General features: G+C 45.5%; 1 protein-coding gene across 2 annotated transcripts in view; it reads left to right on the top strand.

Moving 5' to 3' along the window:
- LOC138392955 (proton-coupled amino acid transporter 1) overlaps positions 1–13,048 on the top strand; it is a 43,207-nt gene that overhangs the window by 8,053 nt on the left and 22,106 nt on the right. For both annotated transcript variants that reach the window (XM_069483907.1, XM_069483908.1), the window contains exons 2-7: positions 1,900–2,044; positions 7,336–7,426; positions 8,272–8,360; positions 8,792–8,887; positions 10,714–10,798; positions 11,213–11,431. In XM_069483907.1, the coding sequence (XP_069340008.1) occupies positions 1,905–2,044; positions 7,336–7,426; positions 8,272–8,360; positions 8,792–8,887; positions 10,714–10,798; positions 11,213–11,431 (720 nt within the window). In that variant the 5' untranslated portion in view covers positions 1,900–1,904. The remainder of the gene's footprint in view (positions 1–1,899; positions 2,045–7,335; positions 7,427–8,271; positions 8,361–8,791; positions 8,888–10,713; positions 10,799–11,212; positions 11,432–13,048) is intronic.

The raw sequence follows: 13,048 nt of genomic DNA, 5'->3' as shown, positions 1-13,048 counted from the left end.
GCAAACTGGTGATAGAGGCAGGCTTGGAACCCAAGCCTCCTGTCGTATATAGAAATTAACTTATTAGCTTTCGCCTGCATAGCAAGAGGTTTTCAACTGCTCCCGTTAAGATACTGCATACATTTTTTTTTTTCCTGGCCCTCTCATGAGTTTAATTGCCCCAGAGCTCTTAAGACATCCTTGTTTCCCTCCAGCATGTGAGTAAAGGAAGCCCTGGTAGGTTTTTAGCCGGGTGGCTCCGGCAGAGAAGCTAGGCAGGATCCGCCCTGGGATTTCCAGGCCCTTTCCTGGCTTTCTGCCAAGAACTTTCCCCGTGAGATTGCTTGGGGTCCTTCCTACCTTACAGTTGGTGGGAGAAAATGAGATCTCCCGTGGATCACTCTGGTGCCAGGGTTGGGCCAGTTTTCAAGAGTCCCCGGGAAGGGGCCTCTGGGGAGCCCTCAGCAGAGCGCTGTCTTCTGGTGGCTCAGGTTGGGTGCTGGGGCAGGATGAAGCGTTACGATGGGGGTTGGACGTCCCGTCTCCTCACAAGACAGCACATCAGACTGGGGGGAGGGGGGCGTCCAGCCACGTGCTGGAGGACAGCCTCACGGACAAGGGTCAGAAGGGTTTTTATTTGTAATTTTTAACGTTAATGTACCTTCTTTTCTCACTTGATTGCAGATTCTCGGAAAGTAGGAAGTTGGCTCTCTTTCATTGTACAGTAATACTGCCTCTTAGCAGCTGGCGCTGTATTTGGCAGATGTTTCCAGATTCAGACAGGGCTTCAGGAGGTAGATATGCTTTCTGCTTTGCTACTACCTAGCTGCAAGCAGGGTAGGTCACGTCATCTTTTGGGGTTGATTTTTCATCCATAAAATGAAGCGGTTGGAGTGACCTGTGAAGGCTCCTTTAGCAATGGTCTCTAGGTTCTGGGGACTGCGCAACTCCAGTTGTGTCCTTCCTGTGTATCGTAAAGAAGCCCTTGTTCTTCTCCTTTGCCTAGCAGCGTTACCGAGAAAGTCCACCCAGGGACACCATCCTCGTCGTCCTTCCAGCACACAGCAGGAAGGTTTTCTTCTCTCTCCATCTTTGAAAAATGAGCAAACCCATAAAAAATAAAAAGGAAGGAGGATTGTGGAGGGGAGATGTTGAGACAGGGGCCAGGGGTGAGCACCCCTCACGCTCCCGTCTTCGTCTGAGCTGCTTTCAGCTACTATTTTTCAGTACCTAGGTTGGTGGCAAGAAAAGAATCACAGGGTCAGGAGATGAGAGTTATTGATGGCCTCTATAGAGTGTAGGGTAGGCCTGAGGTCATGGCAGAGAGAAGGAGGACATCATTTGTGGCTCTGGGACCTGGGGGAGTTTGAGCAGAACTGGATGATCGAGAGGAGATATCTTGAACGCCACAGGGTTCTCTAGTGAAGGCAGAGGAAACAGAGGATACGGGAGAAATATCCAGATTCCTACCCTCTGAGAGCTTGTTCTTGGGCAAGGTGGGTGTATATACACTTTAACTATTGCACAAGTTTCAAGAAATAAGCTCAGACAAAGGAGTAAGCAATCTTGACCTAAGGACTGGGGAATGCTTCCTGGAAGGGCTTCTCTGCTCTTTCCCTCACCCCTCCCGCGCAGCGCCTCGCCTGCTTTGTCCAGGTATGCTCTGTCAAATTTAGATATTTATGAGTGTGGCACCAATTGGGAAAGTTGGGAGGCAGAAGCCGAGGGAACCCAGCCCGCCCCTGTGCACTTTGCACTTTTCCATTTCCCTTGGTACCGGGCACCCTCGTACTAAATCCACAGTGCAGCTGTCACAGTGAGCAGCTGTGACAATGAGTGCTCCTGCCCCAGAGTCCACCCCAGACATGGAGCTGCAGGCCCCAGCTGTGGGAGGTTTTAATGCTGGCCCTCCCCCCGCAGCTGCCATGTCCACGCAGAGACTGCGGAACGAAGACTACCATGACTACAGCTCCACTGACGTGAGCCCCGAGGAGAGCCCCTCCGATGGCCTCAGCAACCCCTCCTTGGGCTCCTACCAGCGCTTTGGGGAAAGCAACAGCACAACGTAAGTACCACTGATCTTCTGCCCTCCTGGGTGGGCTTCGTGTTCCTGAGTCTCCCTTAGACTTATTTTTCTCTCCTCTCCTCCATTTCGTTAGTCCCCTACTTTACAGGTGAACGTAAGTGATAGAGATTAGGCGAGCAGTTCCCTGAGATTTGCAATCTCAGTGCCACCCTTGGCTGCCACCCTCCAGTCTGTTTCTTATTCTTTGTTCCTTTCAGCTGTCGTGGTCCCACAAAGCTGGGGCTCACTAAGCTCTTGGACTTAAGAAAAGCTTCTAGCAAGGACATTCTCTTAATTCTCTTAATTTAGAACTGTGTGGCATCTGTACAAGAAGCTCAAATAATCTCTAAGCCCAATTGGAAGCCTCCTTTGCAAAGTCTCTCCCATACTGTGCCCCACATTGCCAGTTCATTTGGCCGAAGAAGGGGGAAGAAGGAAGAATAACTTCTGCACTTAAAAAATACGGGGGTTGATAGAGAAGAGAAGATCCACTTTGCATTCTCCAAGGAGGGCTTAAGTCTTATCCCTGGAAACTAAAACCCAAGATTCATCTGGGCTGAGTTTGGGCCTCAGTTTCCCCAAATGTAAAGAAAAACTGAGGACCCCACTATGAAGCTGTGCTGACTCTGTGGTATGCACCACTTGAATTAGAACATTCAGAGGAAGATTTTCTTCTACTCCACTGAGTATCCCAGCTACTCTCCAACCTCAGCAGACCTCTGACATTTCTCTGGTCCTGGCTTTTGCAGCCCTCAAGCTTAGCTGTAACCCTCTCTGTGCTCCCTTGTGGGTGGGGTGTGGCTTACCAAGGGCACCTTCATGTCCTAGTCTTAGGCCATCCCCTATCACCGCCCAAGGGGACCATGGAAGCTTCTTTTGAAGCCCATCTACCTGCACTCTCCTGGCGCAGGGCACTTTCTCTTGTGACCTGGGATGGAATTAGAAGATACGATGTCCGCATTCCCAGCCCCTCACCACCACTAGCTGATTTCTGCTCACGAAGAGCCTGTCTCATAGCTCATTTCTCACATGGCACACTGGTGTAGATTCCCCATTTGCTTGCATTGGTAGCTGATGGGAAAGATAGCTTAGACCACACCTGGCAACAGTGTGCTCACCCTTCCCCTCTTCCCTCTAACCTCATCCACCCCACTGGCAACCCCCAGGCAGAAGGAGCTCCACACACGGCCAGTGGCACGTGACAGCGTCCCTTTAGAGGTCACACTCGTTATTGTGAAATGCTTCTTCCAAGCTTCTCTCTCTATAGTTTCCCTTCCAGTTTTTGCTGCTGCTTTTTCTCAGGCGTAATTTGTCTATGCAATACTTGCCAGATGGGATCTGGATTTTCATTTTCATAGAGACTTCTTTAAAGCTCAAAACCAACCAACTAGTGACTCCAGGACAGTAGCTCCTAGGGTTTGGACACGTGGAAGCTGATGCCTGCCTGTTAGCCATTCTGAACATTTCTTTTTTCCCATATTGGGTTATCACTAGTGGTCAACACAAAATTACTTCCCTTTGTTTGTTGGAAATTGAGCAAATCAGAAGATACCTTCGTTGGGCTTATATTGGCACTTTTCCAGGGTATACTTTGTTCTGAGGTTTCCTTCCTGCCCTGATGCTGGGATACAAAGTGGGTGACCAGGAAAGCCCATCTGTAGGTGATGGCGAGCGTCGCAGTTCCATCACAGGTGGTACAGGGAAAAGTATTTCATTCGGAGGGACTCGAGTAATTCCAGGCTGGGGCATAGGATTCACACAAGCAGTTATGTAGAAGACATGCCAGGTATGATTAAGGTGGAAGTTGATTTGAAGAACCGTATTAACCCAAATGAATCTCTACTGTGTAGGAAGTGTGAGGAACACATTTTGAGCTGGATTCCTTTTCTATTTCTACCTTTCTCCACCCTGTTATCTAGTTTGCCAAGGAACAATGTACATGGTAGTATTTCTTGTCCTATGGTACATACGTATGCACACATGCTTCTAGAAGTTAAAGGCTCAGTAAAAACCAGTAATTAGGGGGTACAAATAGGAACTCCAAACATTTCCATGATGGTGTGTTTAGTGAGGTTATTTCCTAACACTTAATGCCATCAAGCTATTGACTGCCTTGGAGACAGCCTCATTTAATGCTATTGGGCAGATTTTTCTTCTGTTGCCCTTCTGAGTTCCATTATACCAGCTATTGATTGAGCCTCAGTGACTCTTCCCCCGGCTGGCAGGCTGAGACACCAGCTGACTGCAGCTGGCTTTCTCTAGGTGACCTGGAGCAGCTGTTTGCAAAATGTGTTCTGCAGACCTTTTGGGGTTCCCAAGATCATTTCAAGAAGTCTACGAGGTCAAAACTATCTTTGTAATAGTACTAAGATGTTGTTTGCCTTTTCACTGTGTTGATATTTGCACTGATTATGCAGAAGCAACGGTGGGTAAAATTACAGGCACTGTAGCGTGAATTGCGGCAGTGGCACCAAATTATACTAGTCATGATTGTATTCTTCACTGTCACACATGCGTAAAGAGGAAAGCAAGTTTTGCTTTTTAGAATGTGATGAAATCATCAGATTACTAATTTTTTAAAATCATGACCCTTCAGGACAGGTCTTTTAATACTCCGTGGGACAAAATGGGAAGTACGCGTGAAGCACTTTTAGCACATGTCAAAGTATGATGCTTGTCTCAGGGCAAAGGCTGTGAGTGATTGAGTTGTTAACTGAACTTATTGCCTTTTTTTTTTTTCATAGAACCCATATTTACTAGAAAGAACAACTAACAAACTATAGGTCATTCAGACCTGGGTAGTTGGTAGACATTGTCTTGAAAATGAATGAAATAAGCCTGTCCCCCCAAGAAAAACAATAAAAAATATGTAATTGTTACCCATAATAAAATTTGAGATTACAAGCAAAATTGGAAAAAAACTTATGTCCAGCCCCATGAGCTTGACGGCTTCCCTCTACTTACAGACTTTTCTGGTGAGATCACTGGTGATACTAATGAATGTGATTTTCTGATATTGTATAATGAAAGATGTTAGCATTTGGAAGATCTACGTAATTCAGGGAACTGACATCTTCCAGATAACCAAAGGATGATGTTAGGAAATTTTGCATGGGTAAAAGATCCATCGAAAGAGCAAGAACATCAATGGATTTTAACATAATAGAGTATGGAAAGTTCAGCTTCTACACTGCAGCTAACTTCTAAGAAACTAGCATGTGTTGCGTTCTGGAGTAGTGTCAAAGAAAAATTACCATAATTGTCTGAAGAGGCTATTAAAATACTCCTTCCATTTCTGATTCCATGTCTATGAGAGAATACATATTTTTCATATACTTCAACCAAAACAATATATCACAGTAGATTGAACTTAGAAGCAGATAATCCAGCTGTCTTCTGTTATGTGAAACATTAAAGAGATTTTGGGGGAAAAATAGTAAGACAGAACCATTCTTCTCACATTTTCCTTTTTGGAAAATGGAGTTCTTTTTCATTAAAAAAGATGTGTTATTTATATTAACATATAATGAACTTATTGCCATTTTTAATTAAATATCTTTAAAGTTTCTCAGTTTTAGTTTTTTAATATAGTATACATCAGCAGGTACAATCCCCATAAGCATCATCTCTGGTCTCAGGACCCCTTTATTTGCTGATAAATTCTTCAGGACCCTTATCAGAGAATTTATCAGAGAATAAATTTCTGGTCCTGAGACCAGGAAGTCTAAAAGCTACTGATGGAGCATAAATGGAACTCCAGAGATCTGGGCTCCTCCTTTCCCTTTCCAGAAAGAGTTCACCCTTGCAGTTAAGACTGGGCAGTCCATGAAGTTGATTCTGTGATACTCACGTAGCATGGGCTAATCCCAGCTTGGGCTGTCTATTAAAAAGAGTCATTGTGGTCAACTGCCTAGAATCCTGGTGTTTGAGCTGAAGGCACCGTGGAGAAGACCTCTATAAAGACCTCTGTCTTTACCGAGGAGACAACGGGGCCAGAGAAGGGAGGGAGGGAATTATTATCTGGAGGCGAGGCAGAGCCAGGGCCAGAGGGACCCAGACTCCCAGGGGGTGATCTCTGGTAGGCAGTGGGCTTGGTATAATGCCTACCTTTGCCCTTAAGTGGATTACACATTTGCTAAGATAGAAATTTAATAGGCCCATTATCCTGCTACTGGTAATGGGCACTTATAATCCTCAGAATGGGCAGGAGAGCACTTAACCTCATCTCACTGAGAGTGAATGTAGTTCCCTTGATCTTTCCTGAAAAGGTTGGGGACAGCAGGAAGACCAAGAGATTTTCTTCCCGAAGTTAAAAGGAGATAGATTAAAGTAAAATTCCTTTCCAGGGGGTATAGCTGGGTCTTATTAATGGCCTTTATGAGTAACAAGTGTTAGTTTCTTTGAGTTTTTACTGAATTGCAGATTTGAAGAAATGTATGTAAGCATCAGTTTTGAGGGATTTAGGTTATTTGGGCAGAAATTTCCAGACAGTGCCAGCAGCCAAATCCTGAGTGATTTGGGGCAAAGTAGTGCAGTATCCTTCTGGAGGTAACAGAGGATGGAAAATACTGAAGACAAGCCCACTCCTCTGCTGTCAGTCCTTTGATGAGTTTCCAGTCCCAGTAGAAAAAGGAGAAATTCCCTGCCCGCCGCACCTTCACCCTCACCCTGACTCGAGTGGCCACTAAACCCAAGTACTGCTCCTTCTGGTTCGTGCCCCACGTGTCTTTCTGGGGTCTTGTTCCCAGACCCCTCCCTTTGCCAGAGGTGTCTTCTACCTCAGCAGCACGTGTGCAGGTCCTGCCTGTCCTGCTGGGCTCAGCCCAGATCTCTCCTCTGCACACAGCCTCACCTGCCTCCCTTCTCCCTGCGCTCTGTTCCTGGGCTTGTCTTAAAGACAGGGATCTTTCTGTCTTTGGCGGTTATTAATGCGTCCCCACGTTTTCCTTGAGACATTATTAATTTCTGGAGACCGAGATCTGCACCTTATTCATACTTATTTCCGCCATTGCAGTTAACACAATATGCCACGGAGAGTGCAGGCTTACAGCAGGGCGGATGAGAGTGAGTTCGGGGGTCAGACCGCCTGGGTTTGAAACCTGGCTCAGATCTTTACTGGGTGCGTGACTGTGAGCTAATGCTTCATCATCCATAAAATAAAATCTTATAGGGTTGTTTTAGAAATCAAATAAGATAATGCATGTAAGTAAGCACTTAGTATAGTGCTAAGTGCTCAGTGAGAGTCAGCTATCATGATGGTTAATGTTCCCTTTATCTTCTTTCCACTTCAGATGGTTCCAGACCTTGATCCACCTGTTAAAAGGCAACATTGGCACAGGACTCCTGGGGCTGCCTCTGGCAGTGAAAAATGCAGGCATCTTGGTAAGGATCTGCATTGCTGGAGGGAAGTATTGCAACAAATTTGGGGAGATAATTTTTTGTTGTTTTTAAAATTTACTCCTTTTAAAACATATCTTTTTAATTCAGCTGAGAAAAAGCAAAATTCAGACATTCCTTTATCTAAAGATATATCTATTGACAGTCTTCTGTGTGCTAGGCATTGCTCTAGGCTCTTAGAATAGAACATATCCGTGAATTAAGCAAAGATTCCCGCCCTTGTGGAGCTCACTTAGTGGTAGAGATGATGTACTTAAAATGGCTCAAGCAGTTTCTGTCAATCATAGGAACTAATGAGTTAGTAACAAATGTTTGTTCATTTTCTACACAGCCCTTCCATGTGCCAGCCCTAAGTGGCCAACTCTGAGAATCTTACATCTTCTTTTTATGATTCACCTCCTACAGACTGCCTGTCCAAAGCCATTCTGGTTTCTTCTCGAGTTGGAGGTAGCCCAGAGATGGGCGTGTCCTCAGCTAAGTGCAGTCTGTCTTGATCTGGCATTTCTCCAGGGATAATACCCCCCTTCCCCCCCATCTCTTAGCCTATCTCTTCCCCCAGAGTCGCAGGAGCCTCCCGGTCTGCTCATTTGCCACCGTCTCAGAACAGACTTATCCTGTGTCCTTCTTCTGCACGAGATTAAATCTCTCGAAGTTCAGATAGCGCCCATCTCACAGAGCCTATCTCTGCGATCACATTTGCTCGGAGAAGTTTTGTCGCTGGAAAGTGCCTTAGCAGCATTCTAATCATTTGCAAATCATGTTCTGATTGGGCTCACCCCTAACTCTGCCTGTTTGTCTCTCCTCCTTTTGCCTGCAATGCCTGTCCCCAGATGGGCCCCCTCAGCCTGCTGGTGATCGGCATCGTGGCCGTGCACTGCATGGGCATCCTGGTGAAATGTGCTCGCCACTTCTGCCACAGGTGAGAGCCCTCCGAGCCACCTCTCGAGTGGCAGACTGTCCTTTGGGGTTTTGTAACCAACCTTGAAAGGGGAGCACCTAGGCAGACCACTCTGTTCCTGACACTGCAGGTGGCTGCTCACTGTGGCAGTGCTCCCTTTCCCGGGCTATTGCTGTGATCTCTTTCGGCTCATTGTCATCTGTTAAATTTTTTTATGTCCAGTGGATAGACACCACATTCTAATCACCAGATGGTTGTTCATTATAATGATGTAACTATCCCATCAGCTTAGCACTTCTGATCCTCGAAAGCATTAGATACAGGACTCAGAGTGGTACCTCCAGGGTGACAGATGGGGAATTGGCCCAGGTCTCGGTGGCTGAGTTTGTTCTGTCATTGTCATGGTCTAACCCACATACTCTGCTCTTCCGCTCTTGCTCCCCTTCCCCCAGACTGAACAAATCCTTTGTGGACTATGGGGACACTGTGATGTACGGACTGGAATCCAGCCCCTGCTCCTGTCTCCGAAACCATGCACACTGGGGCAGGTAACTCGATCCTCCTTCCTTCCAACCGCGGCCTCCCAGTGTGGGGACATGATGTGGGAGACAGTGCGAGGGACGGAAAGAGTGTTGTTTGGGTCAGTGGACTTGGGTGCTACCTCAGTTCTGCTGATGGTGAGCTGGGTGACCTCTCCCTTCCCTGGTTCTCAGTTTCCTCATCAGGAAAACATGGGGCCTGGCCTGACAGGTCTCGAAGGTCCATTCCAGCTTCGGCAGTCTTTGACCAGTGATTGTATTTGATTCACCGTTCGTTCAACAAATATACTTAAGCACTCTCTTATAAGTGGAACAAAACAATTCCATTTAATAGCCAGGGAGGGGAGATTTTCTGCAGTAAATTATGTGGTCCTCGCCCTCCAGGGGCTTGTAGTCTGTGTAAGGAGAAAGATGTGTGGGAAGAGAATCAGAGAACAAGATGAGATCAGACACCAATAGGGAGAAAGTGTCATGAGGTAGGAATACGTCCTCGGTGCTCAGAGTGGGAGGAACTTTAGAGATTCTCTCGTCTGGCTGTGCCAGGTGAGAAGTGCACAGGGAGACAGGAGAAGGAAAGGCTTCGAGGGGGAGGCGAGGTGAGCGAGAACTGGGTAGGAGTGTCTGGAAGTTTCTCCTTATGGTAATTTTTCAGATGCCTGGAGGGGAATAGTCTGCTTTTTTCCTCGCTTGTATTTAGATGTAGCAAATCGATACCAACATGGGCTGAAATCCTTTTTTTAAAACATTAAACCACATGAAAACTATGTTCTCTATGAAAGTTCCTTTTTGTGATCATAGAAGAAACTGTCACTTGCATTCATAGCTTCATCTTGTAATGCAGATTATATAAGTCTTTTGGCAAAATTATTTTCTGTGACTGGGAGAAGCTAGATTGCCAAGTGAACACCATAAGTTGGTTGGTTGTTACTTCTTTTTTCCTTTCTTTTTTTTCTTTTTTTCTCTTTTTTTTCCCCTCTCTCTTTTTTTTCTATGTTCCTTTCTCCCACGCTTGCTTCCTTCTTCCCTTCCCTTCCTTCTTTTAGTAAAATGTGTGCTCATGGTAAAAGCATTTTTTTGATCAAAACATAAAGTGAAAAGGAAAAGTAAATATTGGTCACAGTTGCGTGGGTATCCTTTTGGAATTTTCTGTAGGTCTGTAAACATACCTATGTTTTTAAATTTTTTTGCATAAATTGACCATACTGTGTTATTGGGAAACAGTAACATTCATAGTATCTCCCTTGAATGTCTTAGACATTTTTCTCTATCAGCACATGTGCATTTAACACATTCTTTTTAACTGCTGTGTAATATCCCATTTAAGAATGGAAATAATCACTTTCCTTTTGATGACCCTTTAGGTTGTTACCAGCTGTTGTTGTTCAACCAGCAGTCTGTTTTGGCACACCTATTTCTGTGTACTTACGTGAGACTAGGTTGGTTCTTGGATCCAAGTTCTAGAAAGAGATGGTGAAGGGGTCCACTTCCTGATCTCTTATGTTGGTTGAGTAGTTCTAGGAGAAGGTGTGAGGTGGGATAGGTGGGCAGGTGGGCAGGGGGGATGCCAAGGGGCTGGACAGTATAGGGTGTCTGTGGGACAGGAAGGGGACCTCAGAAACCACACAGAGAGCACCTCCTTCACCTTCCTCCCAAAGCCCCAGACCAGTGGCACCTAGCATAGTTCCTCCTTTTACCAGGGCATGCTCATCTTTGGCACCTGCTGGGAATGGTCTGTGATGGTTTGGGAAAAAGCACCATTTAAAACACTGGTCCCTCTGGGAGTCCTGCATTTTATATTGTGATGATCTTTGTATTCTTTCCTTCCCCATCTCCAGGCACATCGTGGACTTCTTCCTCATTGTCACTCAGCTGGGATTCTGCTCTGTCTATTTTGTGTTTCTGGCTGACAACTTCAAACAGGTAGGATCCTAGTTAAAAAAAAAAAAGAGAGAGAGAGAGAATGGGAAGGGATAAGTGAAATTTTTGTTTATGATTTTTTCCACACTGGTTCTGGTCAGCAGAAGGGTGCAGGTTTTAACACTTTACTTAGAACCGTGTCTTCTGTTTGATTCTCATCTGAAGTCCTGGGACGTAGAGAAACCTCTCCATCTCCTGTCTGGCCCCCTGTCTCAGGAAAATATGATCACACCCAGCTCAGATAGTGGGTTGCTGATGATGATCATGAAAATCTCCAAAGACGGCCCAGCGGCCACAGACTTCTAAAGTGCCTATTCACACACCCGAGCCTTTGGTCAAGAATCTCCTGCAGCGGGAGATCCACCAGGCTTTGTCGGCTGGGAGGCTTTTCCTTTTACTTCCTTCCCTGCATTCTAGGTGATAGAAGCGGCCAATGGAACCACCAACAACTGCCACAGCAACGAGACAGTGATTGAGAACCCCATCATGGACTCGCGACTCTACATGCTCTCCTTCCTGCCCTTCCTGGTGCTGCTGGTCTTCGTCAGGAACCTCCGAGCCCTGTCCGTCTTCTCCCTCTTGGCCAACGTCAGCATGCTGGTCAGCCTGGTCATGATCTTCCAGTTCATTGTGCAGGTACCAGCCTGGGCCCTCCCCCGTCCTCCTGTTAAATAGCAAGGAAACAAACCGAACAAGTCAGTGTAACATAGTTATATGTTGCTTATGCCTGTGGTCCCCAACCCCTGAGCTGCAGGCCGGTACCAGTCGGTGGCCTGTTAGGAACCGGCCGCATGGCAGGAGGTGAGTAGTGGGCAAGCGAAGCTTCATCTGTATCTGCAGCTGCTCCCCATCGCTCGCATCACCACCCGAGTGCCCCCCACCCCTCCACTGCCCCCATCTGTGGCAAATTGTCTTCCATGAAACTGGTCGCTGGTGCCAAAAAGGTGGGGGACTGCTGACTTATGGCATATTTAGGTTAGAGGTTTTTAACTTCCCACTGTTGACATTTTGGGCCAGATAACTCTTATTGTGGGGACTGTCCTGTGCAACGTAAGATGTTTAGCCCCGTCCCTGGTCTCTGCTCATTAGGTGCTAGTAGCAACCACCCCCTGACTTGTGACAATCAAAAATGTCTCCAGACGTTGCCAGATGTCCCTGAGAATCACCCCCATTAAGATCACCGGTTTAGCCTTTTTCCAATTAGATAGTTAACACGTGATCATTGTACACAATTGGAAAGTGGGGAAAAATATTAAGATGGAAATAGAAATCTTTTTTTCCTAATTTGTATTTCGGTAAAGTAATTCCTTATCAACTCTGGTTTTATATTTATTTGTCAAAATCATCAATTCATTTATTGTCCCCCGCCCCTCACTTAGCCCTGGCGGGCAGGTCTGTGGGGTACTGGGAGAGAAAACATCCGTATGGAGATGAGAAGATTAGGCTGAGAAAAATGTGCCCTTAAACACGTGGCTATTTTTGAGAAAGACAATGCATTTTGCCAAGCCTTGAGAAGAGGAAAAATGTAAAAGCAGGCAAATACAAGTATAACTTTTAAAAAGCTATTTAAATTTAATTACCCAAATAATTCATCAATACGTATTCATTAAAATGCAGACACTACAAATGCCTCTCGGATACCACACCCCACACCAAGTGTCCTCTGAGGGACCCCCTCTGTGTGATGGGTCTGTCTCATTCTAGATCCTGTGAATGCATTTACATGCTATGTAAGTAGGCAGAGAAATACATCAATAAAAGTAGATTTTGTTTTCATTTTTTAAACATAATTTAGAAAAATTATATGTAGTGTTCATCTACCTTGTTTTTTTCCCCCTAGAAAGTGCCTTAGAGAGCTTTCCAGGTTAATATACATGGCTCTGCTTCATCCTTTTTCACTGGTACATAACATCGCAGACAATAGCTGTTCCCCCATCAGTCTACGATCAGGTCATTTATAATATTTAGTATTAAATGTTAAGACAGTGAATGTCCTTATGCATTTCTTTTTGTGGACATGCATTAATATAAATACTTCTCTAAGATATTTATCTAGAGGAGTAATTGCTGAAGAGAATGCACTTTTGAATATTTTATATTTCCAAGTTCCTTTTTCCAAAAACTATTTACTCGTTTCATAGAGACTGCCTTCTGCAGCATGTAAGTACCTGTTTCTCCACCCTTGCCAACTCTGGATAAATCAATCTTTTTAATCTGGTCAGTCTGACAGGTGCATGTTACTTCATTTCCACA

The sequence above is a fragment of the Eulemur rufifrons genome, chromosome 10, assembly GCF_041146395.1.
Source record: "Eulemur rufifrons isolate Redbay chromosome 10, OSU_ERuf_1, whole genome shotgun sequence".
Classification (NCBI taxonomy): Eukaryota; Metazoa; Chordata; class Mammalia; order Primates; family Lemuridae; genus Eulemur; species Eulemur rufifrons.
The sequence above is the reverse complement of the archived record's forward strand: the minus strand, read 5'-3'. Positions and strand labels throughout refer to the sequence as shown.